The sequence below is a fragment of the Acipenser ruthenus genome, chromosome 4 (assembly GCF_902713425.1).
Source record: "Acipenser ruthenus chromosome 4, fAciRut3.2 maternal haplotype, whole genome shotgun sequence".
NCBI lineage: Eukaryota > Metazoa > Chordata > Actinopteri > Acipenseriformes > Acipenseridae > Acipenser > Acipenser ruthenus.
The window spans coordinates 80031366-80055379 of record NC_081192.1 but is presented as its reverse complement, the minus strand read 5'-3'; the positions used below and the strand labels follow the sequence as shown (position 1 = coordinate 80055379).

The 24014-nt window shown below is 38.2% G+C and overlaps 1 protein-coding gene across 1 annotated transcript in view; it reads right to left on the bottom strand.

Annotated features, from left to right (window-relative positions):
* LOC117399402 (leucine--tRNA ligase, mitochondrial-like) overlaps window positions 1-21852 on the bottom strand; it is a 79204-nt gene extending 57352 nt beyond the window's left edge. Inside the window, exons 1-5 of the mRNA XM_033998521.3 lie at window positions 21643-21852; window positions 12777-13018; window positions 11299-11427; window positions 3704-3795; window positions 3344-3404 (exon numbers count right to left, since the gene is read on the bottom strand). Coding sequence (XP_033854412.2) covers window positions 3344-3404; window positions 3704-3795; window positions 11299-11427; window positions 12777-12989 — 495 coding nt within the window. The 5' untranslated portion in view covers window positions 12990-13018; window positions 21643-21852. The remainder of the gene's footprint in view (window positions 1-3343; window positions 3405-3703; window positions 3796-11298; window positions 11428-12776; window positions 13019-21642) is intronic.
* Window positions 21853-24014: the final 2162 nt, after the last annotated feature.

Sequence of the window (24014 nt, the reverse complement as noted above, 5' to 3'; positions counted from 1 at the left end):
ACAACCACAGCAGTGTTGGTAGACGCTGTATATAGCATCTGGAAAAAAAAAGGTTGAATTTAAATTGCTGAAAGGTGTAATCACCATTTTCATCGACCTTTCGTTGGCATAACAACTCATGCACATCTCTTTCTGTAAATCATTTTGTTTTCCAGGTTTTACATTTACTTGGACTTGTCTGATGTGCAGAAGGTATTACAATACAACAGATTCCTCTATAGTACAGTACCAGCATCCACAGGTACATTCAGAGGGTCCTCAACACACTGTACCAGATACATGTGCATGGAAGAGACTGTAGGCAGCGAATTTTACAGCCAAGGTGCATAACGACTGACGGCACTGCCATCAGTAGACTACCCAGAACCTTGGGGAAGCAAATAAACCAGTATCTGCAGATCTCAATAGACAACCAGTAACATTAGGGAATTTCAAATCGCTAAGCTAATCAGGGCCAAGGATATTTATAAACGTATAGGCCATCAATAAAACTTTAAAATAAATTCTGTGCTTGACAGAACCTCGTTAAATGGGAGCAGTGGCCACAACCTGGCTACATTTCTCAAAGCAGACCTCAAGATCATCAGACACCAGGATTTTTTTAAATGAATATCCTACCAGAAGCATCTTAGACTTAGGACCCCATCACATGCCCACATTTCTGGCAACTTGGGAAGCAACTTGTTGAATGTGACATTTTTAAGCATCACTATATGAATAATTTAAGCTATTAAATCTAAATAAAACATGATTTGTGCTACTTAGTGAAAATTGCTTGGAAAAATAGGACATACCAGTAAGAACATCTATTAAGCTTTTTGGGCTACCTAAAAACAAACAGCTACTTGTTCAATCATTAAAAAGATCTGACATGGTTGATATATCTTCTGCACGATTTAGAGGAAGAAAAAAAAAAAAAATCAGAGGGAGAAATCTTACAAAACCAGATGCGCTGAGGTGTCATACTGCCACTCCTAAGTGAACATGACATGAATACACTGCCTACCAGATTCCTGTGTCACAATATAATATTAATGAACCCAAAACAAATATTTGTTTCCTTATCGTTTCACAAGTCGAAAGCAATCATCCTTAGGGAATAGCAATTTGGAATACCAAGGATAATTTGGTATAAATGAAAGGAGCCTAAATATAACCTGTGGGAAACAAACAACTCACATGGAATCCTTTTAGCTAAAATAGACTTAGGGGTCAATTGAAGTCATTTAAACAGTGGTGATCTAAGTACCAACACTGTACCATGCCTCTCCAAAAAATCAAACAGAACTGGGTCAATGTGCAAAAGAAACCGGACAGCGTTTATTAAGACAATGGCTGCATTTTGTCAATCCGCTGGATAGCGTCCAGTGAAATAAGTGTGAAAGCAGTGTGGGAGAATTATCAAGCACTCCATGAGCACTTTTCGAAAGCTTCCAGTGACACAGAGATTCGAGAGAGAGAGAGAGAGAGTATGCTGGACTGGACAGTGCCCTCAGATTGTCTCCCTTTGTTCACAATTTGGGGGTTTATGTTTGATGCTTTGGTTGAATTAAGTGATCTTTCTCGCCACTTTCAGCAACATGAAACAACCCTTCCTGAAGCAGACAAATTGTTAGCTCGACAAATCCGAGTTTTTGAGTCAATGGTGAACACTCCTGGACCATACACAGAGGAAGCAAACAAAGCCTGCATCCAGTTAGATTTGAAGGGGGTTGAGTAGAACGAGCGCAGTAAAGTTGTGCAAATTAACGCTGGCCAGTTTTACAGAAGTTTGGCAGAAATAGACTTGTGACAACAACTTCGTTATTTATTACATGTACCATCATTTAAAAAAAATATATATATATATGTAATTCAATTATGTTAGCTTGAAACGTTCACTTGCAGCTAATATCTACCTGTAACATAGTAATATAATATTTAAATTAATTTAACAATACAATATTAATTGTGAATGTATAGCGGGTACTTTTCCATGAGCTCAGATTCAATGTAGACAAAAAAATTGTAAGCAAAAGCTAATAATTACAGTTGATACTTTCAGTGTTTCCAATAAAATATATGTTTTGTGTTTCAACAAGTATTATTTTAATTGTGAATTTATTGTCATTTGAAATTAAAACAGAGACTTTATATTTCACTTAAATCTGAGCAGGTCAGATGGACAGGGAGCAGAGACAGCTGGACAGGGAGAGAGGGAAAGAGAGACAGCTGGACAGGGAGACAGACACAGAGGTGGAAAGGGAGACAGAGAGAGAGCTGGGCAGGGAGACAGACATAGAGGTGGAAAGGAGGGAGTCAGAGAGAGAGTTGGACAGGGAGCCTGAGAGTACTGTGAGTACCTCCACTTTTTTTTTCCATTTCAAGCACTGTACTTAATTATGGAACAACGCCACCCTGACCTTTCCTTCCCATTAACGGCTACTTCAGAGCCCTTGCCCATTTCATTTGCTCTCCATGCAGCTGGATTATTTTCCTAAATAGCCCTGATTAAAGAGAAAGTGCAGAGGCACTTAAGAACTCAAAGCTTAGACTAGAAAGGGTGAATATTATGTTCATAATTGCCAATCAATTTTGTGTCAGTTATAAAGTTTTTCCAATAAAATATACAACGTTAAATCTAATTAAATCAATGATTTAATTGTAATTGATAACATGATAACGCCAGTATGACTTTGTCAACACACAAAACGTAGAAATAATATTTATGAAACCTCATTACGCAGTCAGGTCTATTTTTTTTCTGTAGCTATAATGCGAAAACAGAAATGTCAGCTAAAGCTGAACACAACTAAACTAATATTGTACAAAGTTTTTTTTCTAATTGATATTATCTTAATACAGTACTGTTACAGCTACTTTTAAATGCATTGCTGCTTAATGTTTTCTAAAAAGATGATCTCTGTTTCAATCTGAAGGAAATATTTTTGGATATCCCTGCAAGCAGCTTTTAAAGTTTATTAAGTTATTGTTAAAATTATCCAAATTCAGTATAGTGCTTATTTAAATATTACTTTAGCAATTTTAAAAAGGTTTCAGTTATGTATTTTGATGATGCATGGTCCATTTACAAAACGTTCGATCAAGCTCTGATCCGATTCTGATCTTGGTCTGAAGCAAGATCGAAATAGGATCAGATTTTGAGCCGAAAATGAGCTCAGGATAAGCGCTGATCGTTTTAGAGCAACCCAATACGAGGAAGATCGGAGCCTGGATCCAGGATCGGATCTGTTTAGTACAACCGGCCCCTGGAGACAAAACTATTTGTTTTCCTTTTGTTTTAATTGCTTGGCTACGTTCTGGTAATTGGATCTGAAGTTTTAGGGATGATGAAATCACTCACCCTGTCCCAATTAAAGCAGAGACCAAGACTGTTCAGCTGTTCTCTCATGTGTGCAATATTACTGTGGGGGGAAAAAATGAATTAAAACACATTTGTATTACACCTGTCAGGATGTAAATACATATATATGAAACAAGACATGCATTAGTCCTATTTTTTCGACAATGTTTTGCACTGAAGACATATTTATATGTTAGTGAATTTACTAAGCTTACTTATGTAATGCACTGTTATAAACACAGCAATACCACCTTAACCCTAATTTATATACCTACTGTATTTCAAATCTAATCTAACCTAAATGAAATCATAGTCAAACTCTTCCTTTGCTTTTACTGTAGCACCATCTCTAAAAGTTACCTTTTCGTCCATTCCTCTGGATCCAAACCACGCTCTATTGCAGCGTTTTCAGCTGGAAGTCCAAATGCATCCCACCCCATCGGATTTAGGACCTGTACCAAAAACAACAGCAGTTTAATTGCAAATTTGTAACTAAACTTTATGCCATAATCAGAGATTCCCACAATACAGAATTCATCACAATGAATAATAAGCTAAGAAATGATGGGTGCTCGAGTTTGGAGTAACATAACATGTTTTTCTCCTAATGCAAATTAAAGGTTAATTCACTTTAAATTATTACATTGAGTATATTATACCCTAAAATAATGTATACCTGTGGCTTAAGTGATTCAAAATGAATGCTGGAGATGCGGCACTGATACAGGATCCCTAATACATGTGATATGGAATTGGGAAAAACATTTGATCCCATTTGTCTAAAATAATAGATTATGATATTCCACTTTCAGCTAGACTTCTTGTGGACACCTCACTACTTTCACTAATAAAACCACTTTAAAAGGGTATCCTTTCCACTCTTTCAGTTGCAAAGAAAGCTGTATTACTGTCCTGGAAAGACTCCAACCCACCTGCTTTACAACTATGGAAGAATTCATTGTTAGCTAATATAAACAGCACAAATCTCCTATTGTTTAAATAACAAACTTCAGAATTTAAAAAAAACATATGGTAGAAGGCATCAACTTATCTCACTAATACTGGCATGTATGAATAACCCATGTTACTGTCTTCATATTTATATTAACTCTGTATTGTTATGAATTATAATGGGTACAAGTAAAGAGTTGACTAATATGAATTGAACTGGATGTAATATCTAAATATGCATTCTTATTTTAATGCGTTCTATGTAATATTATATATACACAGTACTGTGCAAAAGTTTTAGGCAGGTGTGAAAAAATGCTGTAAAGTAAGAATGCTTTCAAAAATAGACATGTTAATCGATTATATTTATCAATTAACTAAATGCAAAGTGAGTGAACAGAAGAAAAATCTAAATCAAATCCATATTTGGTGTGACCACCCTTTGCCTTCAAAACAGCATCAATTCTTCTAGGTACACTTGCACAAAGTCAGGGATTTTGTAGGCATATAGTCAGGTGTATGATTAAACAATTATACCAAACAGATGCTAATGATCATCAATTCAATATGTAGGTTGAAACACAATCATTAACTGAAACAGAAACAGCTGTGTAGGAGGAATAAAACTCAACTAACAAGGTGAGGTTGCTGAAGACAGTTTACTGTCAAAAGTCATACACCAGGCAAGACTGAGCACAGCAACAAGACACAAGGTAGTTATACTGCATCAGCAAGGTCTCTCCCAGGCAGAAATTTCAAGGCAGACAGGGGTTTCCAGATGTGCTGTCCAAGCTCTTTTGAAGAAGCACAAAGAAACGGGCAACGTTGAGGACCGTAGACGCAGTGGTCGGCCAAGGAAACTTACTGCAGCAGATGAAAGACACATCATGCTTACTTCCCTTCGCAATCGGAAAATGTCCAGCAGTGCCATCAGCTCAAAATTGGCATTAAACAGTGGGACCCTGGTACACCCATCTACTGTCCGGAGAAGTCTGGTCAGAAGTGGCCTTCATGGAAGACTTGCAGCCAAAAAGCCATACCTCCGACGTGGAAACAAGGCCAAGCGACTCAACTATGCACGAAAACACAGGAACTGGGGTGCAGAAAAATGGCAGCAGGTGCTCTGGACTGATGAGTCAAAATTTGAAATATTTGGCTGTAGCAGAAGGCAGTTTGTTCGCCGAAGGGCTGGAGAGCGGTACACGAATGAGTGTCTGCAGGCAACAGTGAAGCATGGTGGAGGTTCCTTGCAAGTTTGGGGCTGCATTTCTGCAAATTTGGTCAGAATTAATGGTCTCCTCAATGCTGAGAAGTACAGGCAGATACTTATCCATCATGCAATACCATCAGGGAGGCATCTGATTGGCCCCAGATTTATTCTGCAGCATGACAACGACCCCAAACATACAGCGAATGTCATTAAGAACTATCTTCAGCGTAAAGAAGAACAAGGAGTCCTGGAAGTGATGGTATGGCCCCCACAGAGCCCTGATCTCAACATCATCAAGTCTGTCTGGGATTACATGAAGAGAGAGAAGCAACTGAGGCTACCTAAATCCACAGAAGAACTGTGGTTAGTTCTCCAAGATGTTTGGGCCAACCTACCTGCCGAGTTCCTTCAAAAACTGTGTGCAAGTGTACCTAGAAGAATTGATGCTGTTTTGAAGGCAAAGGGTGGTCACACCAAATATTGATTTGATGTAGATTTTTCTTCTGTTCACTCACTTTGCATTTTGTTAATTGATAAATATAAACTATTAACATGTCTATTTTTGAAAGCATTCTTACTTTACAGCATTTTTTCACACCTGCCTAAAACTTTTGCACAGTACTGTATATATACTGTATATTTATTGCATTTATGGATATTTATTGTATTTTTTTTTAAATTAATATAATAATCAAATTCTACAAATTTCCATTTTTGACAAAAGAAACGTGCACAGCGGGGAAAAAAGACACTTGTACAGCACACAATGTTTAGTTGCGGTTATGCTCTTCGCATACTTTTACTTCTTGAGATGACCTTGGCCCTTCCACTTTTAGAAAGGCTCTGGTGCCGTTGACGTTACTGGCATACGTTAATCTGCTGTGCTTAGCATTATGCACTGCACACTGTGGCTGCCAGGGCTTTGTACATTCATGCTATGGGATCATTCCTTAGTTTAATCTGTGCCCCTGTATATTGCACTTATGAAAAGAGCCTTAACATACAGCTTGTAGTGAAGGAAATGCAATTTCCAGTGCATCGTGAATACTAATAAGCACTTAAATCATGTTTCATATACTGTTTGAAAGCTTGTGTGATGTGACATTTAAAATACAGATCTGCCTGTGAGGGAAAGATGCTGCCTGCGTGTACACAGCCAAGTAACTTAGTTTGCTGGTTCCAGAAAAAACAGGTTGCTGTTAAAATCAACACCACATGCACTATCCAAATAACAAAGAGCCTGTGATTAGGACAGTACTGAATGTGTAGCCTTGGAAACAGCGAAGGAAGTAATTTCGGTAGCAGTGCATTAAATACCATATTGACATGCTTCAAATCTTGTTAACCTTGAATCTAATGAAGTACTGTACTGAGCTTCCGTAAGATGTTTGGAGTCCTGATTTTGTAATTGGTAAATATAGGGAGAGAGAGAGAAGAAAAAAAAAACGGGGGAGAGGGGCATATATGGCAAAACTCGAACTGTGGTTCCTGTAGGAAGAAAGACTGAAGTCCCATGCTGTATCATGATTGTCCGTATCAATTATACATGGAAACGGATTAAGATTCAATTAAAACATAGAAACATCTCTCAATATTAATGCAAATCCTGCATCTTTAAAGCAATCTGCTATTTCCATTTCGATCTGGGCTTGGCTTTCAGTATGAAGGCTGCTGTTAGCTATGTACTGATACTTCTAATATCTACCAAAGGCCAAACATCTGGTCAGTCTGTGATTGCAGACCTCGAGCACATGGCAACTGTACTTTTGTAGTTTCAGGTCCATTATCATTCAATATTAGAAGGTGTAGATTTGAGAATAAGGGTTTGGAGGTATATAAAATGATAACCACACCCTACACCACCAAATGCCCTGATTCTACTAGCCAGGTGTAGATAGAGTTTGAAGTACCACTAAGACTAACATCTCTCAGTTTCGTAATTCTCATAGCAGCGAGTACGATTCAGTTTTTGACTATTCCCTTTAACTATTCCATTGTTGCTGATGTTGGATTGCCTTGGCATTCAGCCGCTTAGAGATCACTATCGTGTCAGAACTGGATTCCATTTGTTGAGCCGCAAAACAGGCCATGGGGTCGAATCCACAGCACCCGACTGCGCACAAGCTACAGCAGTGTTTACATTACACCAGCCAGTGGGCAAAGTGGTTTGTGCGATTGTTATTTTTTTCAAATCAGGTGTCTGCTAGGTTGCCCCTGGGGGTACACGTCTCTTCATGTAAATTGCACGCGAATATCAACTAGGGAGGAAATCAGTTGATAGTTGAGATGGTGGCTATCAACCGGTGTGCGACTATAACCAAAGTGATAATATCAAGAGCCCCCACTGATTCCCAATTATATTTTGTCACGGCTATTTTAATGTGGTGATAGTAAGTGTGACATTTAAAAAAATGACATTAAGCAGGGCTGACTGTACGGTAATTTAAAATATCAATATGCCACTGCATTTTGTAGGGAAAATATCAGGGAGTAGTTTGTGTTCTTTAAGAATATTTGCACTCAGCTGAAGATTTACCACAAACGTCTCTTCTTATTATTTTTTTACAATTTCATTTTTTTTTTTTTTTTTTTTTAATTATCCACACGAAAAATAATACAGATATGCAGATTGTGTACAGTGATTTTTGATACACAGAAAGCTGTCTTTTAACACATTTTATAAAGGCCACATTGCTGTTTTAATAATGCAGCCTCCTCATTTGAACAAATGTCAACCCTTTCGAATGTGAGCAGGGTTATGTATTCTCGTTTCGTGTCTATTTGAAAATGAACACCACATTAGAATGTTAATCCCAGATAATCTCCAGCCAGCCCAGACTAGGATATGCATCCAAATAAATAATAAGACTGGGGAGGGATGTAAATCAACACATATAGTAGATATACTAGAGGGTTCCATAAGTAATGATAGAAACACACAGCAAACATGCATTCTTTACTTTCAGGTAGTCTTGAACTTCTTAGGTCAGTTCATCTAGAAAGTGAAATTGTCCCCAAAACTTCAACACCTTTTTTTTCTGTCAAACAAACCTTTTTTTTTTTTTGTACCTTCACTTAACGTTTTTATGATGCTTGCAATCGTTCTGTATAGTTCTGAGTGATGTTGCTTGAATGTTGACCTTTTTTTCCATAATACTGTACCTGGTGGGTGAGTGCTATGAATTGTATTGTTTTTAATAGCCCAATGGTTTTAAATTTCGCCAGTATTTCCAGTTTCACTTCCTCCTTCCAGTTACTGTATCTCCACAGCTACAGTAACAGTCGTTTCCCTTTAGTGTGAACCCTCACTGAACCTGCTTGGTTTCTTGAAAGCTGAGCCCTCTGCAATGTTTAATGCAGGTTTATTTGAGGAATACTTAAACATGTCAATTTAATTAGTGTTTTCATAGCACTACGTTTGTACAATATAATTTTTTGTCTTATCCATGTCCTACGTGTTAGATAATAACTTACAGAATCTGATTGTTTTGGATTTTAGACGTCACTGAGGGGTTAAGGAACTCTACAGGTAGCCATGGAAACCCCCTTCCGGCACGGGGACGTGCAGGAGAAATTAGAATATTTAGACTGCCATAAAAACATTTAAAAAAATCATTGTGCCACTCTGCCGAAGTACCTCAGACCTCAAAACAATGACAGGGCACGTCAGTCACCCAATCACTTACTGGCCACTCGAAGGTTCCAGGAGGGTGAAAGTCACCTGGCCACCTTGACAGGCAACACTTCATACACCCCATCGCAAAGCCACTGTGCTCCCTAGCATTTCCTAATGAAGACTTTTTTTTTTCATTTATGCTTCTAATCAATCTGTAAATGTTGTTTATGCTCTTCGAATAAAAACACACATACCAGCTGCTTTTCTAACAGTAATGTCACATTTAAGTTAGCCCTTTAAAGGCTTTTAGCCTTTCACTGCATAAAGCCAACTTACCATGCCACAGTGCAGCAAGGTTTTGTACAAAGGATGGAACAAACAAAATGAAACAGCCTAAGGGGTCTCAGAGTAGCTCACCTGGTGACACTATGAGCACATAGTGTGCAAGGTGAGACAAATTCAAAAAATGTATTCAAAAAATGGAAAATACAAAAAGCTCAAACAGCAAAACAGCAAGGTGTGGTTGTTAATTAAGTCCTTGCTTGTTACATCCTTAAGGGGTTAAATCCTTAAAGTCAATAAGAGACCCTTAAGGCTGTTATGTTAATGTGGTTTTTATACATTTTAAGGGTAAAAAAAAAAAGAAAAACATTCACCCTGGCTAAAGATGAAACAGTGTTGTTAATCCCAAAGCATTTTGTTTCTATACAGTATGTACACCAACTAAAATAAACTACCAGTCTCAGGAGTGCACTGTCACTTTGATACTCGCAGTCAAGTGTCTGGCAGATTAATATACAAAACAGTTTACTCAATTAAAGTTTAATCTTGAATGCAATAAGAGTGCAATATACACAGGGGGTGCACAGCTTTGTGAAGTAATTACCCATTCTATTACAATACTAAACTTTATGCATAAAATATACCCAGGGCTAAATAACGTAAGAAAAAAAATATATTCTTGGAACCTAAGCAGGAATTATTTTAATAGCTATATAGGAGTGGTCAGGTTTTTGAACCAATGGCCAAACCCCTCCAAACAATGGTGCTGTTGGCAACAGCTGAACTACTGATAATTGCTGGGTTTTTTTAGGCATGCATAAAAACACAATCTCGTCTGGCGATCGGTTTGGCTCAAACACTGGATGAAGTATTTTTTTTAACAGCAAAATCTTGAGGACGCTGTGCAATTTGAGCTACTCGGTAGTTTGTAGCAGAAAACAAATGCTTCTGCAAGGAATGTTTGCGTGGGAGATGCCTTGTGTGCGTAGGTCAGTGTGTTTGCAAGGCTCTCCAAAACATTGGAAAAAATCTTTTGCTTCTGTATTATTTCTTAGGTGAGAAACTGAACTTCTTCTCTTGACAGTTCTGTCGCTTGCAGACCCATGCAGAGAGTCAGCGTATCCCCTTAGCTACAAACCAATTAGGTTTCTCTGAGGCAAATGATAACAGGTAACAGAAAGGCAGGATTGTGAAGAGCGTGCACAGCGAGCCTGGCTGCTAGGAGAAGGTAGTGTAGCCAGTGGCAGCTGGTAAATTAGGCACCACCCATCAAGCAAGAGGGACATGCTAGTTGAAGGGGTTCCTTGCACTCCTGAGGGAAAATAGCTCATTAAAGCCCATTTCTCCTGCCTCTGCTCTGTCTTGGGCAACACCACCTGCATCCTCTGCTGTGTTGTTTTCTACAGGAATGATCTCAGACAACACCATTTATTCTCCTTCTGTAATTTAAACCTTTATGAAGAGCTTTATATTCCTTCTAGGCTCTTTTAAAGGTTTTTCCATACGAAGTTCAAGAGAGTTAGTGTACCGTGCTTTGAAATGGATTCAGAAGCTGCTCCTCACTTCTAGTTGTCTGCCATAGACATAGCGAACGTAGGCTAAAGCAGCCAAAGTGTCTTTATATCAGTAAGCCCCAGCACCATCTAGTGAACAGCGATTTATTGTCTGCAAAACTATAGAAAACGTGGCTCTTACTCCCATAAATATTTTTGCTGGCCTAGTCTGGATTACATTTATCTATTGCAGGCAACTAGAACTACAGGGCAATAATTCTGTAAACTGAATTTGAAACAATGCAAGTAATTAATGATCCATGGCAAATTTAACACTTATACACAGACTTTGAACTGTCCCATAAAGTGGTCGATATGATACAGAACCGAAGCCATGCCATACCTGATTTCCTCTCATCCTTTGAAAGTGTGCAATCGTGTCACTGATGGTGTACACTCGGACATGGCCCATGTGCAGCTTCCCTGATGGATAGGGGAACATCGACAGCATGTAAAACTTGGGCCGGGATTTCTGAAAGATCAGGAAAGCAAATCAGACAGTTTTATACAGAAGCAAGATCCATGATAAAGAGCTGTATGACATACTGTATCACTGCTATCTTAACTCATGTATTCTTCTTCTTTCACATTCTCAGAAAACTTAGCACAGCTGGCACATCAGAGTATTTCTAACTGATGTATTTTTGACATCCACTGGAGACAAAGTGTTGCATAGGGGCAGGTTAATTGTTACACCATAGCATAGCAGCTGTACTTAGAGAGAAGACATGTTCAAGAGCTCTGAAGAGCTCTAAACTTAAAAATGTGGTCTGAAACAAAAAATTACAACAAGAATATATTAGTTAAGATGACATTCATCTAAACTTTCTTCGTTGAACTAGAAGAACAATCAGAATAACTGAAAGTAGTAACTGACCCTTAATCATTTTTCTGCAGTTTTGCAAGTCAGACCACAGTCACAGTCACATCTCACAGATAAAAGGGAGGAAAGGGACTACAGTACCACAGTGTCTATAGGATGTGGGTGGGATCTAATACAAAAGCAAAACAGTGATTATGCAGATTATTTGGCTGGCATTTACTGTTAATTTCCTTTTTATTTAATCAGTGAATGGGACTGACATATTGAGGAGTCACACAAGACCTTGTTATCAGTTAATTACAGATATACAGGCTACTCTTTTCCTGCCATTGTCAGATGATGCAGACAGTGGCAAATACAAGGATATTTGGTTGTCCATTTCGGTAAACAGATATTAAAAAGGAGTTTGCTGGAATGACAACAGATGAGGGACTAGATTGTTGTTCTCAGTAGTTTCTTGCTGGTTGCATCACGATAAAATTATTTTATTCCACTCTAAAAATGTTACTTTGCCTTTAACTTTGCCTTTAAACTTGCTTAAAAGCAATGCCCTTATATTCTAGCAGTTCCTCTTGCGTATTTCATCAGTTAGGGTTAATTACAGAGCACAGAGAAATCTTGAGCACATTGTCTACAATCTGGACTTTTAAAGGATAGATTAAAGATTAATACAGTAATAACTGGAGAGCACAGAGAGAGACAGAAACCGAGAAAACTGAGCAGCACAATCGTCCTTAAATTAACATTAATTTCAGGGCTACTCTTGCAGCTTTTTTTCTCCGAATTGTTATTCGCAAAAATTATTTCTCTCAAAAGAAAAAAAACAATTCTAAAACAAATAACAGCTTACTTAAAAGCCCCTAAATTAAATGTCTGAGTTGTTAAAGAGCCTTTAATAATAAATAAACTCCCTTCTCTTTTTAGAATCATACACAAAAAAAATATATGATTCTAATCCTGATTGCATCGTAACACTGAGTTGTAAGAAAAGCTCGTACATCTGTTTCCGAAGCCTTGCACCACTGCTCCTTAATGCGAGGACGCCACCACGTCTCCACCTTGCTCCTGGTCTCTGCTTTGTAGTCTCTCTCCCACACACCAGTCTCGCTGTAAATAGTTCTGCGCTGTCCTCGGAGTATCGCCCCTGAAACTCCCCACTGCTTCCCCCAGCACAGGGAGCATGGTCCTAGCCTCTGCAGAGCCTGCTGCATTACTCTGGTGTAGGGATCAGATCTTACACCTGCAACGCAGCACAAAAGCAAACAGTGTTAATAAAGCCAGCACAACGAAAAAGTCACTACTCTAGTGTCCTGGGCTGTGCTAGCTTTCCAGTTTGTTTGGATTCGCTAAAGGTTCATTTCAGCTCAAATGGAGCAATGGGGGTTGCTTAACCTCTTTATCCTAATCATTTTTTTTTATTTATTGTTGTTAAGCCATTGGAACATGCACGTTGTGAAGCCCTTGAGACAACATGTATGTGGTGATGCACATCTTTGCATGGATTTAGTGTAAACTGTAGGAACAGATGGAGTCATTGTTGCCAAATGACTAAACTTCCCCAGGTGTGGCCAGCCTTGCATAACCGAATCCTAATCCTCCTACCTACTTGTCTTTCAAAAGACTACCTAACACATGAGACTCATTTACGCGCTGCAAAGATTCTGAGACACATATGGTAACAACCCACACTCCCCTGACTCTGCTGTATCTCAAGCTATTCAACTTCCAATGCCTGCTTGGAAGAGCCAACATGTTGCTATGGTTACAATGTTTGAAACCGATATCTGGAAGGTACTGAAAATAATTCAACAGTGCATTTCTAATATATAAGAAAAAAAGAAAAAAAAAATCTAACATTGCTGTTCTCATAGATTATGAAATCATGCTGGGCTTGAGACCATGACTTACTTTGATGCAAGTTCAACGTCTGACATTGTTTTTACTGAACGGGATAAAAAAATAAAAAATTTAAAAAAAACATTATAAATCCAAGGCTTTAAAAATATTTTCTTAAGTACCTCTGTAAAAACCCTTTTAATATGGTGAAATAGAGACTTTCTCTAGGTTTTACCAATAACATGGCAAAACAGACATTAAGGGTCAGATGTAAGGATATGTGCAAAAAATAACCCTAATGCGGCGTATGTAAAGAATGGTGTTCACCTGGCGTTCTGCACCCGCTATCAAATTTGCACTTTGCCATTATTAATCCATTAAAATGATATTGAAATGCATTCAAATGAAGAAAAGAGCATGGAATTGGGCGGGATCTGGATACTAAGCGGGCGCAAACATTATAATGTGGATTTTGCCTTGCACTTAGGCAATTGCTGACCCTCCAAAAACTTTACACCTCTTCTTACAAGGTGCAAACCATTGGAGAAGCGAGTAATTAAGAGCGGTATAAAATAGGGTTGCCAACTGTCCAGTTTTATGATCGGACAGGCATTGCCGTTAACACTCAATGCCAACATCGCTTAAAGATGACCACCGGCTCTGTGCAAGATGTGCAAATTTGTGACAGACTGCTGTGCCTTTAATTATCAATTGCTGTTGCTAAAACAACAAACAAGCTGGACAAATTGATGTCACCACGATGACAGCACAATTTAAGCTTCTGATAGGTAAACCACCACCCTCAAAACTCTGTAACTGTGAGGGGCTCCTGAGTGGCGCATCCGGTAAAGGCGCACCGCGAGAAATGCAGGATGCGCTCTATAGCCTGGACGTCGCCGGTTCGAGTCCAGGCTATTCCAAGGCCGACCCGGGCGCCTGCGGGCTTGACTGTAAGCTGCCCGAGAGCTGCATTGTCCTCCGACGCTGTAGCTCTTGGGTGGCTGCATGGTTAGTCCGCAGTGTGAAAAAAAGCGGTCGGCTGACGGCACACGCTTCGGAGGACAGCGTGTGTTCGTCTTCACCCTCCTGAGTCAGCGCAGGGGTGGTAGCAGTGAGCTGAGCCTAAAAATAATTGGCCATTCCAAATTGGGAGAAAATAATAAAAAATAATTGGCAACAACTAAATTAAAAAAAAAACACCTCTGTAACTGTGTGCTTTAAAAACAACATGAACTAAGCTTACTCATTTCCTTTTAGCGGAACTGACCAACTGCCCTGCGCTTTCTGGGAAAATAAAATTATTACAGCAGCAAGGTTGCCGTGTTTGCAGTTTTCCCGCGGAACTGGGCTACTATTATTTTGGCTACTTTGCATGCTTCTGCAGATGTTGCCACTTTTAAATGTTTTTTATATGCATGGTCCAATCAATATAACATTGTATTTTCATAATTCATATATTGCAAAGCGGGTCCCCTTAGTCTGTTCTTACTTGCGTGTGATTTGACCTTGTCAGTGAAAGTTCACATGGCATTTATATATATCGCGGACATAATCACATCACATCAGCGGAAGGAATCAATGTAGTTAATCTTAGTTAATCTTGATTGGAATTCATTTTGTTTCAATACAGCAAGACCTGTCAAGATGCCACCGGGTAAGGGCGAAGTACGGAAGGAAGTACTGTGAAGATTGGGAAAAGGAGAAAGGGCTAATGGAATGCATTAGAAGTGTGCCTGGAGAATTTATTGGGTTATACTTATGTGTAAATTAAAGTGACACAATTTTGGCTATGTTGGGCTACTACAGATGCCATACATATCTGGCAACCCTGTACAGCAGTAACGGTGAATGCCGGAGAAAGATGCTTGGTGTGGAACTATTTTGGATTTCAGCCAGATGACAACGGAAATCTGGTTGAAGGCGGAGAGCCAAAGTATCGAAAGTGTTTTAAAGAAGTGAAAACAAGGGAGGAAACACCACCAGTTTTTTTAAGCATCTTTTACATCGCTACCCCGATCTCTTTGCCGAAGTTTGCTTTTTTTCTTTTACTGTAGTCTCTTCAGTTCTTTTAGTTTAAGTGAATCCCCAGGGCATATTACTTATAAAAAAAGACACAACAAATATAACAAATAAAACAGGAATGCGCTAGAAGCTGATCAAAATGGAGTTCATTGATGCTTGTTTATTTGAACATTACAGTGCATTTGCTATAAGCTGCAAAAATATACTTTGCAGACATGTGTCATTAAAGCTACTGCATGTCAAATGCTACCGATGTTTTTATATTCTTTGGCTTTTGTGGTAATCTGTATTTTATTTCTATGTAATGTGATAGCTGTGAAACTGACAGATGTTTTGAAATGTAATTTGTATGCATGAGTGGTGGAAAGGACGAACAGACTTCATTGCTATCATGTCAGTTTCCATAGTACAGATAACAGGATCAATGTGATGTTTCACCTGCAGAGGAAAGCACAGGACCTTTAGAAGCTTCTGAGTCACACTGCAAAAGGCTGCCAATGCAGTCGGCTGCAGGTTCAGCATGAACACAATAAAAAGCACTTACAGTTTATTATAGTAGCCAGAGAGGTTGTCTTAGAATTCTGTTCTAATAGCATGTAAGAGGAAGGCATCCACATTAGTGGCCCTTTGTTTTAGAAATGTAGCATTGAATATAAGGCTTAATTTTTCACTATTGAATTGTGTATGGTAGCAGCGTTTTCAATACTATCAGAAGCAGTTCTTTGGCACAGATACTTCTTTTTTTTTTTATCCACTGAACACATTTTATTACATTATTTGGAAGTGATGAGTTTCAAAATATCTAAGACTATAAAACTGTAAAATGAACACATAGTGTTTAAAATTAAGGAATACAAATGTTTGTGTGTATTCTCTAATGTAACACATTACTGTGTTCATTAAAAAAATGTTTTACAGTGTACACGAATCAATCAGACTAGTCTATTTTAGCATTTATACTCTGTGTTTACTTGTTTTCCTTTCTAAAAGATTTGAACAGTGTTAGTGGAGGTATTATGTTGTATGTGACTTTTTAAGGGCATAAGAAATGTTACAAACAAGAGGTCAATTTGGCCCATCTTGCTCATTTGGTTGTTTATCGATCCAAGCAAGAACCTCATCAAGCCGTTTCTTGACGTAACCGTGTGAATCAGCTTCCACAACAGTGTTTCATTTTTTCATTCCTTGCTCACAGTTTTAGGGCACTAAGATACCCCTGTATGTAAAACATCTGGTCTAGTTATAAAAAGTCTGCTTCAAGAAAAGTATTTCTGTGTTATTTTGTTATATATAAGAATTAAGAGATTCCTTGTAATTGGAGTATTTGAAGCTGGCAGAAATGCCAGAGTTCTTTTTTTTTTATATGTCAAAATAATGAAAATTGTGTCTTTTACACTAAGTGTTCCTCTTTCTTACCAGTTTTATTTCAATTTTATAGTTGCTGGCAATGACCTTTGAATACACTGGAACTTGTTTTCAGCAGAAAAAAAAAACTATATATATATATATATATATATATATATATATATATATATATATATATATACATATATATATATATATATATATATATATATATATATAGCATTAACTCTGTGTTAGCCTCTTATGCACTTTGCACTTGCAAAAAAAGGAATTCAGCAGCCAGTTAATATGTAATAGCCATAAGATCCAAAGTATCGTGATCGTATCGAATATCATGATACTGTGCATGGTATCGTATCGATACTCCCGAAATGAGGTATTGCAGAACACCAGCAGAGACCTGTCATTGGCTTCAGGACAGCTGCTGTGGTACACTTCCTGATGCAGCAACACTTGGCTCTTGTTGAGGAGAGGCAGGAACACGTTCAAAGGAGAAGGGCAAGACGAAGAAGACCCCCCATATTCAATCCCAGGGTCACTTTGTTTGGGATGCCGGAGGATGCGGTTATCGTCTCACTCCGCAGGTCATCCTAGATTTAATATCTGAATTGAGGGATGAGCTAGACTCCAGTGTCAATCCAGGGACCGCTATCCCTGCACATGTGAAAGTGCTGTGTTCTCTGCATTTCTTAGCCTCTGGTTCCTTTCAGCACAGTTGGAATGTCTGGAGGGATAGCCCAATCCACCTTTTCCAGAGTGCTAGGCAAATTTCTGGATGTCATGCTGAAAAGGGCAGGCCAGTACATATCATTTCCTAAGGATAATAGCATAACATAATGTTGGCTGAGGCTTTTCCAAATAACTCTGTTTCATGCTGAGTGACCTTAGCCGTAAGGACTCTCAGCTCCTTCTCAGAAAACTTTTCTTTTTCGTGTGCCAAGAGGACTTTCCTGCTCTTACTGTGACATTTTTATTTATTTTTTTCCTATTGTCGTGCTCCACAAATGTCAAACAGCGCCTAATGATCTCTGTACTCCTAACTCTGTCACCTCTGGGATGTAAGTGCGGTCGCTAAATAGACCGATGCGCTCATTGAGATCCTCATTATCATAATTTGCGAATCATTATTTGTGCATGTTGAGCAATTTGCATTGCTCTTAAGCTTACATAGGGCACAGTGCAAAATAATTGCCTGGCCGCAATGCAATTTTAATTTTGTATCCACAATTGTTTGGACTGAACATTGAAGTGAACACCATTCTTAACATACGCTGCATTATGTGGGTTTTGCACCAGCAAATCACTTTGTACGTATCCTTACATCTACCCCTTCATTTGCAATCGGGTCATTCCATGGCAACTCAACCAGTGTCATTGCCCGTCCTTCTCAGATTTTCCTAGAAAAATTCACCTGAGGGTTTTCAGACACACTGAGTTCATAAATGATAGTCATTATTTTTTTTTTTAAAGTTCCCCTTCGACCTGTGACCTTGCAAAGGTCAACCTAAAAGTGAAAAAGGGACCTTGACCAGAAAAATCACCCTGGGTGCAGTTTAGACACTACCATTCATGTGTAGCACCTCGTTCTACTCGTATTGAATAGGACTTTTCACTTCTGGTAAATTGCCAGACGAGACTAGTTTTATTCGAACTTAGCCTAACCCTTCACCCTGTAGGGGATGTGGGTCCTAAAATGAAAGTATTGCTATGAGAACCTTAGGAACAAGTCTTCCAAATTCTGTGAAAAACTTATGGTTTCAAGTCCCACCACTGGTTATTAAACCCCCTTGAAATTTTAATTTTTGCTATTTGTACCAAGTTTAGGCAATAATAACTTGTGTGGGGGGACTCCAAAAAATCACCCAAAGATATGTTTGGATAGATGTTGATGAGATCTACAAGCATCAAGCAAAATATTATGGTATCCGGGGATTTTGGATTTTTGAAGTTGCATTTGTCATGCCTTCGAGCATTGCTTATGGCCACTTTGATTGAGGTTAGTTCTATCCAAACTGGCTATTTCTTCAATTGTGCATCCTCTGAGGACTGATCTAGAGGACAAAATAACAGTATGTGGGCTTCCAATAGCACTAGCTTGATGCTGAGGGGTTATGAACTTGCATATGGGACTTGGGATTTCGTTGTTATGATGACACATTTGAAACTACCAAAACCTTACTCAGTTGGATTTTAAAAACCAAAACGTGATAGTAAAGTTTTTTTTTTTTGTTTTTTTTTATAAGTTGTGGTGCCTGCCTAGGGGGATAACTGATTGACTGACCAACCATTTGTGAAAAAGCCATTTGCTGCATTCTCATGCTAGCCAATCAGTCAATTTCAGGCACAACTGAAAGTCTTTGGTTTAGGTCGTCTTCGATGACAGAGACAGATGTATTTAAACGGTGCTGTAAACAGGGAAGTTTTTTTTTTTTAAACAAAAACTGTGAATTTAGTTTTTAAAACCCAGTTAAGTAAGGTTTTGGTAGTTTTAAATGTGTCATCGTAACAAGGAAGTCCCAAGTCCCATGCAAGTTTATAACCCCTCAACTCCAAGCTAGTGCCAGTGGAAGCACATACTGTTACTTTTTCCTCTAGATCAATCCTCAAAGAATGCAAAGTTGAAGAAATAGCCAGTTTGGATAGAACTATGAGGCACTTTAGCCTCACCAAAGTGGCAATAAGCAATGCTTGAATGCATGACAAATGCAACTTCAAAAATCAGCTAAAAATCCAAAATCCCCGGATACCATAATATTTTGCTTGATGCTTGCAGAGCTCATCAACATCTATCCAAACATATCTTTGGGTGATTTTTCAGAGTCCCCCCACGCAAGTTATTACAGCCTAAATTTGGTACAAATAGCAAAAATTCAAATTTCAAGAGGGTTTAATGACCAGTGGTGGGACTTGAAACCAAATGTTTTTCACAGAATTTGGAAGACTGGTACCTAAGGGTCTTACAGCAATACTTACATTTTAGGACCCACATCCCCTACAGCAGGGCTTCTCAAACTCGGTCCTGGGAACCCCCTGTGGCTGCTGGTTTTCATTCCAGACAAGCTCTCAATTACTTAACTAGACCCTTAATTGAACTAATAATTTGCTTAATTAGACCTGTTTACTTGTTTGCAGCTCTTAAACAGTTGCATATTTCAAGTTAGCTATAACATTTGATAAGTAACTTGAACTGCAACTGTTCAAGAGCTGAAAACAAGTAAAAAGGTCTAATTAAGCACATTATCAGTTCAATTAAGGATCTAGTTAAGTAATTGAGAGCTTGGCAGGAATGAAAACCAGCAGCCACAGGGGGTCCACAGGACCAGGGTTGAGAAGCCCTGCCCTACAGGGTAAAGGGTTAGGCTGAATTTCGAATAAAACTCGTCAGTTACCCCTCGTCTGGCAATTTGCCAGAAGTGAGTAGGGTGCTCCTAGTATTTTTTTCTGAAAAGCCCTAGTCATTACGAGTAGAATAAAGTGCTACACAAGATGGTAGCATCTAAATTGCACCCAGGGCGATTTTTCTGGTCAAGGTCCCTTTCACACTTTAGGGTGACCTTTGCTATCATTTCTGAACTCAGCATGTCTGAAAACCCCCAGGTGAATTTTTCTAGGAAAATCTGTGACAGACTGGCAACAAAATGTCCCTTTTCTGGTTGAGTTGGCATGGAATGACCCAATTATCTTTCCAGAATCAATTCTATAATTCAAAAATTAATATGAACACCCTCACATTTTCTGCAGTTTTGTAGTTACAAAATATTACATTAGTATTAGCCTTCTGCGCCATTTTAAGTTGGGGTAATTGTCCTTAAAACGGTACACTCATTTTGGAAATATGTATAAAAAGCATTTGCAAAGCTCTCTTTTTATGGCTGGAGTAACAGAGATGTAACCAGTCTTAAATGTCCATTGTATAGTCCTTTTGGTGACTGCACATACAGGTTCAAGTAAAACACCAAGGAATAACATTTCAGTGTGAAACTGGTTTGAAATTCTGGGATGATTTAGGAGGATTTGCACCAAAAGAAAAGGCTGATCATTTGGGATACACAGGCTCCTTAGATCGCTGTAGATGAAGACAACTGATAATGTACTGTGTATTTCAGGGGTGTAGCTAAAGTGTGAAAATGCTGAGCAACAGCTAGCTTAAAAAAGAAACAAATAATCAACACATGAACCTGGAGCCAAAACGTACAGTACATGAAAGTTACACAATCATTAACAAGGTATTTACAGCATATAACTCATTACCACTGTAGTAATTATAATATTGCTGGCGTGAGTAAATGCAATGCACCTGCTGCTTCCTATATATATATATATATATATATATATATATATATATATATATATATATATATATATATATATAGTTAATACTACTAATTTAATTTAAAAATACCGTGGTAACAATAAGCCCTTCAACTATTATTATTTGGAAAATAAAAATCAATAAACACACACACACACACACACACACACACACACATATATATATATATATATGTGTGTGTGTGTGTGTGTGTGTGTGTGTGTGTGTGTGTGTGTGTGTGTGTGAAATGTAGGTCTACTTCACAACAAGTACAGACAGATATTAAAAGCGTAGTAATGTGACAGTTGTAGACAGTAGTAGATACTTACTTGTGTCCCACAAAGTTTCTGCCGCCGGTGACCTTTTTAAATGTATAACATTGACAGTGCCCCGGATGAAAGTCGTTAAGGTTGTAAAATCATTCGTTCTATAAATATTATCTCATCATTATTATTATTAATATTATTGTATTTGGAAATGTGTCTATGATTTACAGTACCGACTTGAAAAGAGTCATGGCTCACTGTTTCCTGATGGCCGCCGCCATCTTGTTCAAATAAAGCTTTATTAACTACTTTGAAACTGAACAAAAACATTACAAGCACACCAGGGCGCTAGGTTATACATACTACTAGTATCTGACTATAAATAAAAAGAACGGCCAGTAAAAAGAAGAAAAAAAAAAGGAAATGCAATTTTAGACTTCTTTAACAAAGAAACGCAACTTAAAAACCCATACCCATTATTTATTACCGTTATTTTCTGTCACTGTTATCAAACAGTCTATGCATAATAATGAATTGAACAAGAACAAAAACTCTAGCAGAGATCTTGACAGCCTTCAGCAGAATGGAACCAAATGAAAAGGGTTTTATTTGTACATGGTTTAGGGGATCACCCTGTACTGAGTTATGGTTAGTATCCAGTTTTCTTTTCTCATATGCATGAATTGTACTGTTGATAATGTTAAGGACATGATCCATAACTTCAAATACTCATGAAAGCTTGTTTTTCCCCCTAGGTGTCTTCCTCTGTGCCACAGACCATATTGAAATGTGTTTGCCAATGGACCTTTTTAAAACCTGACATGTATTCCCTGTAATTCGGCTGATAAAGTGTAACTGTACTGCTTAAATAAAATTGTGTGTTGTTATTGCAAGATGAATGAAAATAGTCTCCTTGGATATTTAATTAGGGCTGTTGTTCAGTCAAGACTCCTGCTGTTTTTAATTCCCTGCTGATCGGCCCAGCTTGGCCTCTCATTATTTAGATGGTAATTATTGGTTTGCTCCTCATCAACTTGAGGCACCTCTTTGTCTGCTCCTGCTGCTCACCATACAGAGGCAAGCACCTTCACTGCCAATAAAGGAGCTGGCATGACTGGGGTTCTGGTTACAGGAAAATACAGTGGTTCAAACTAGTGTTAAATTGACAGTCAGGGCATACAAGGCTGAGGCCATTGCCAAAAACCCTGAGGTTGAGGCCTTTAAGTCAAGGTGAGGCCTGTGCCTTTCAAGTTGATGCCAGTATCAAGGCCAGGATTCCCTTGACAGTGGTAAGTGTCATGAAATTATATAAGACAAAGTCAAACATGCTGTTCTATTTATTCTGGTTAGGCTAATGTTAGTAACGGTAAGGTAAATGTGCACAGTTTTTCACCAAAGGTACACAATTGTAAACTGTAACCTGAAAAAAAAGGTTAGAACAACAGTATACATAAAGACCCACCAGAGTAGAAATCATTGTGTAAAAAATGTGAACTTTTTTTTTTTTTTTTTTTTTGCTGAAAAAGAACACAAACAAACTTGGCTTTACTGATGCTTGAAAAACCACACACAACCATTTAATGTTCATCTTAAAACACCGTAAGTACTATTTGTTTTGATTCCCCAAGCTTTTCCCATGGTTATACACTACATTTAAAGTGCTGTAGTAGATTTACCACACTATACAGTATCTGTACAGTATTAAACCAGAATACGAGGCAAAACTAACTTACACTATAGTAGCACTGTGTTGTGACAACCTGACTGTCCCTTTAAAATGAATCCTTTTAAAAGAAATGTGATGTGGCACAAACATGTTTTTCTTTTATCTGACCGGTAAGGAATTAATGGATTGATGGATGGTGCAGGTGCTTTTAAGATCTACAATAAACTACAGGAGAAAACTCATCAAGTGCTTTAACGCCTGTGAAAAAAGAAGCTTGAGGGACTGCTGCATTTTTTGTTACATAACAAGGGGTCTAACAGTACACTTACTGAACCAAAAAAAAAAACAGTGCCCTCAGCTGAACTAAAACCCTTTCAGACAAAAATAAATACCTTTAATCTCCAAAACAAATAATTTGGTGCCACATAATTACTTACGGCATTATTGTAGTTTCGAAAATAAAATTCTGTATTTCCTTTTTTTGTACACAACTGTATTCTTTTAAACTAACTTGACCATTTTTTTACAGAAAGTATTTGGGAATGCTAGCTCAGTAAAACAAAGGCTGATGTGTGTAATAGAGCCCCTTTGATGAGCACAACTGAAATGAGCAGAGTGAACACTTTCACGTGGAAATCGAGACCAAGGTCATAACACTCATTCTACAGTATTTGCATAACAAATGAAAATCACTTGTAACTTCAAGATGCTGAATCTAAATTCTAAGGGAAAACCTATAAGATGTCCAAGTAGACAAACGTTTAGGACA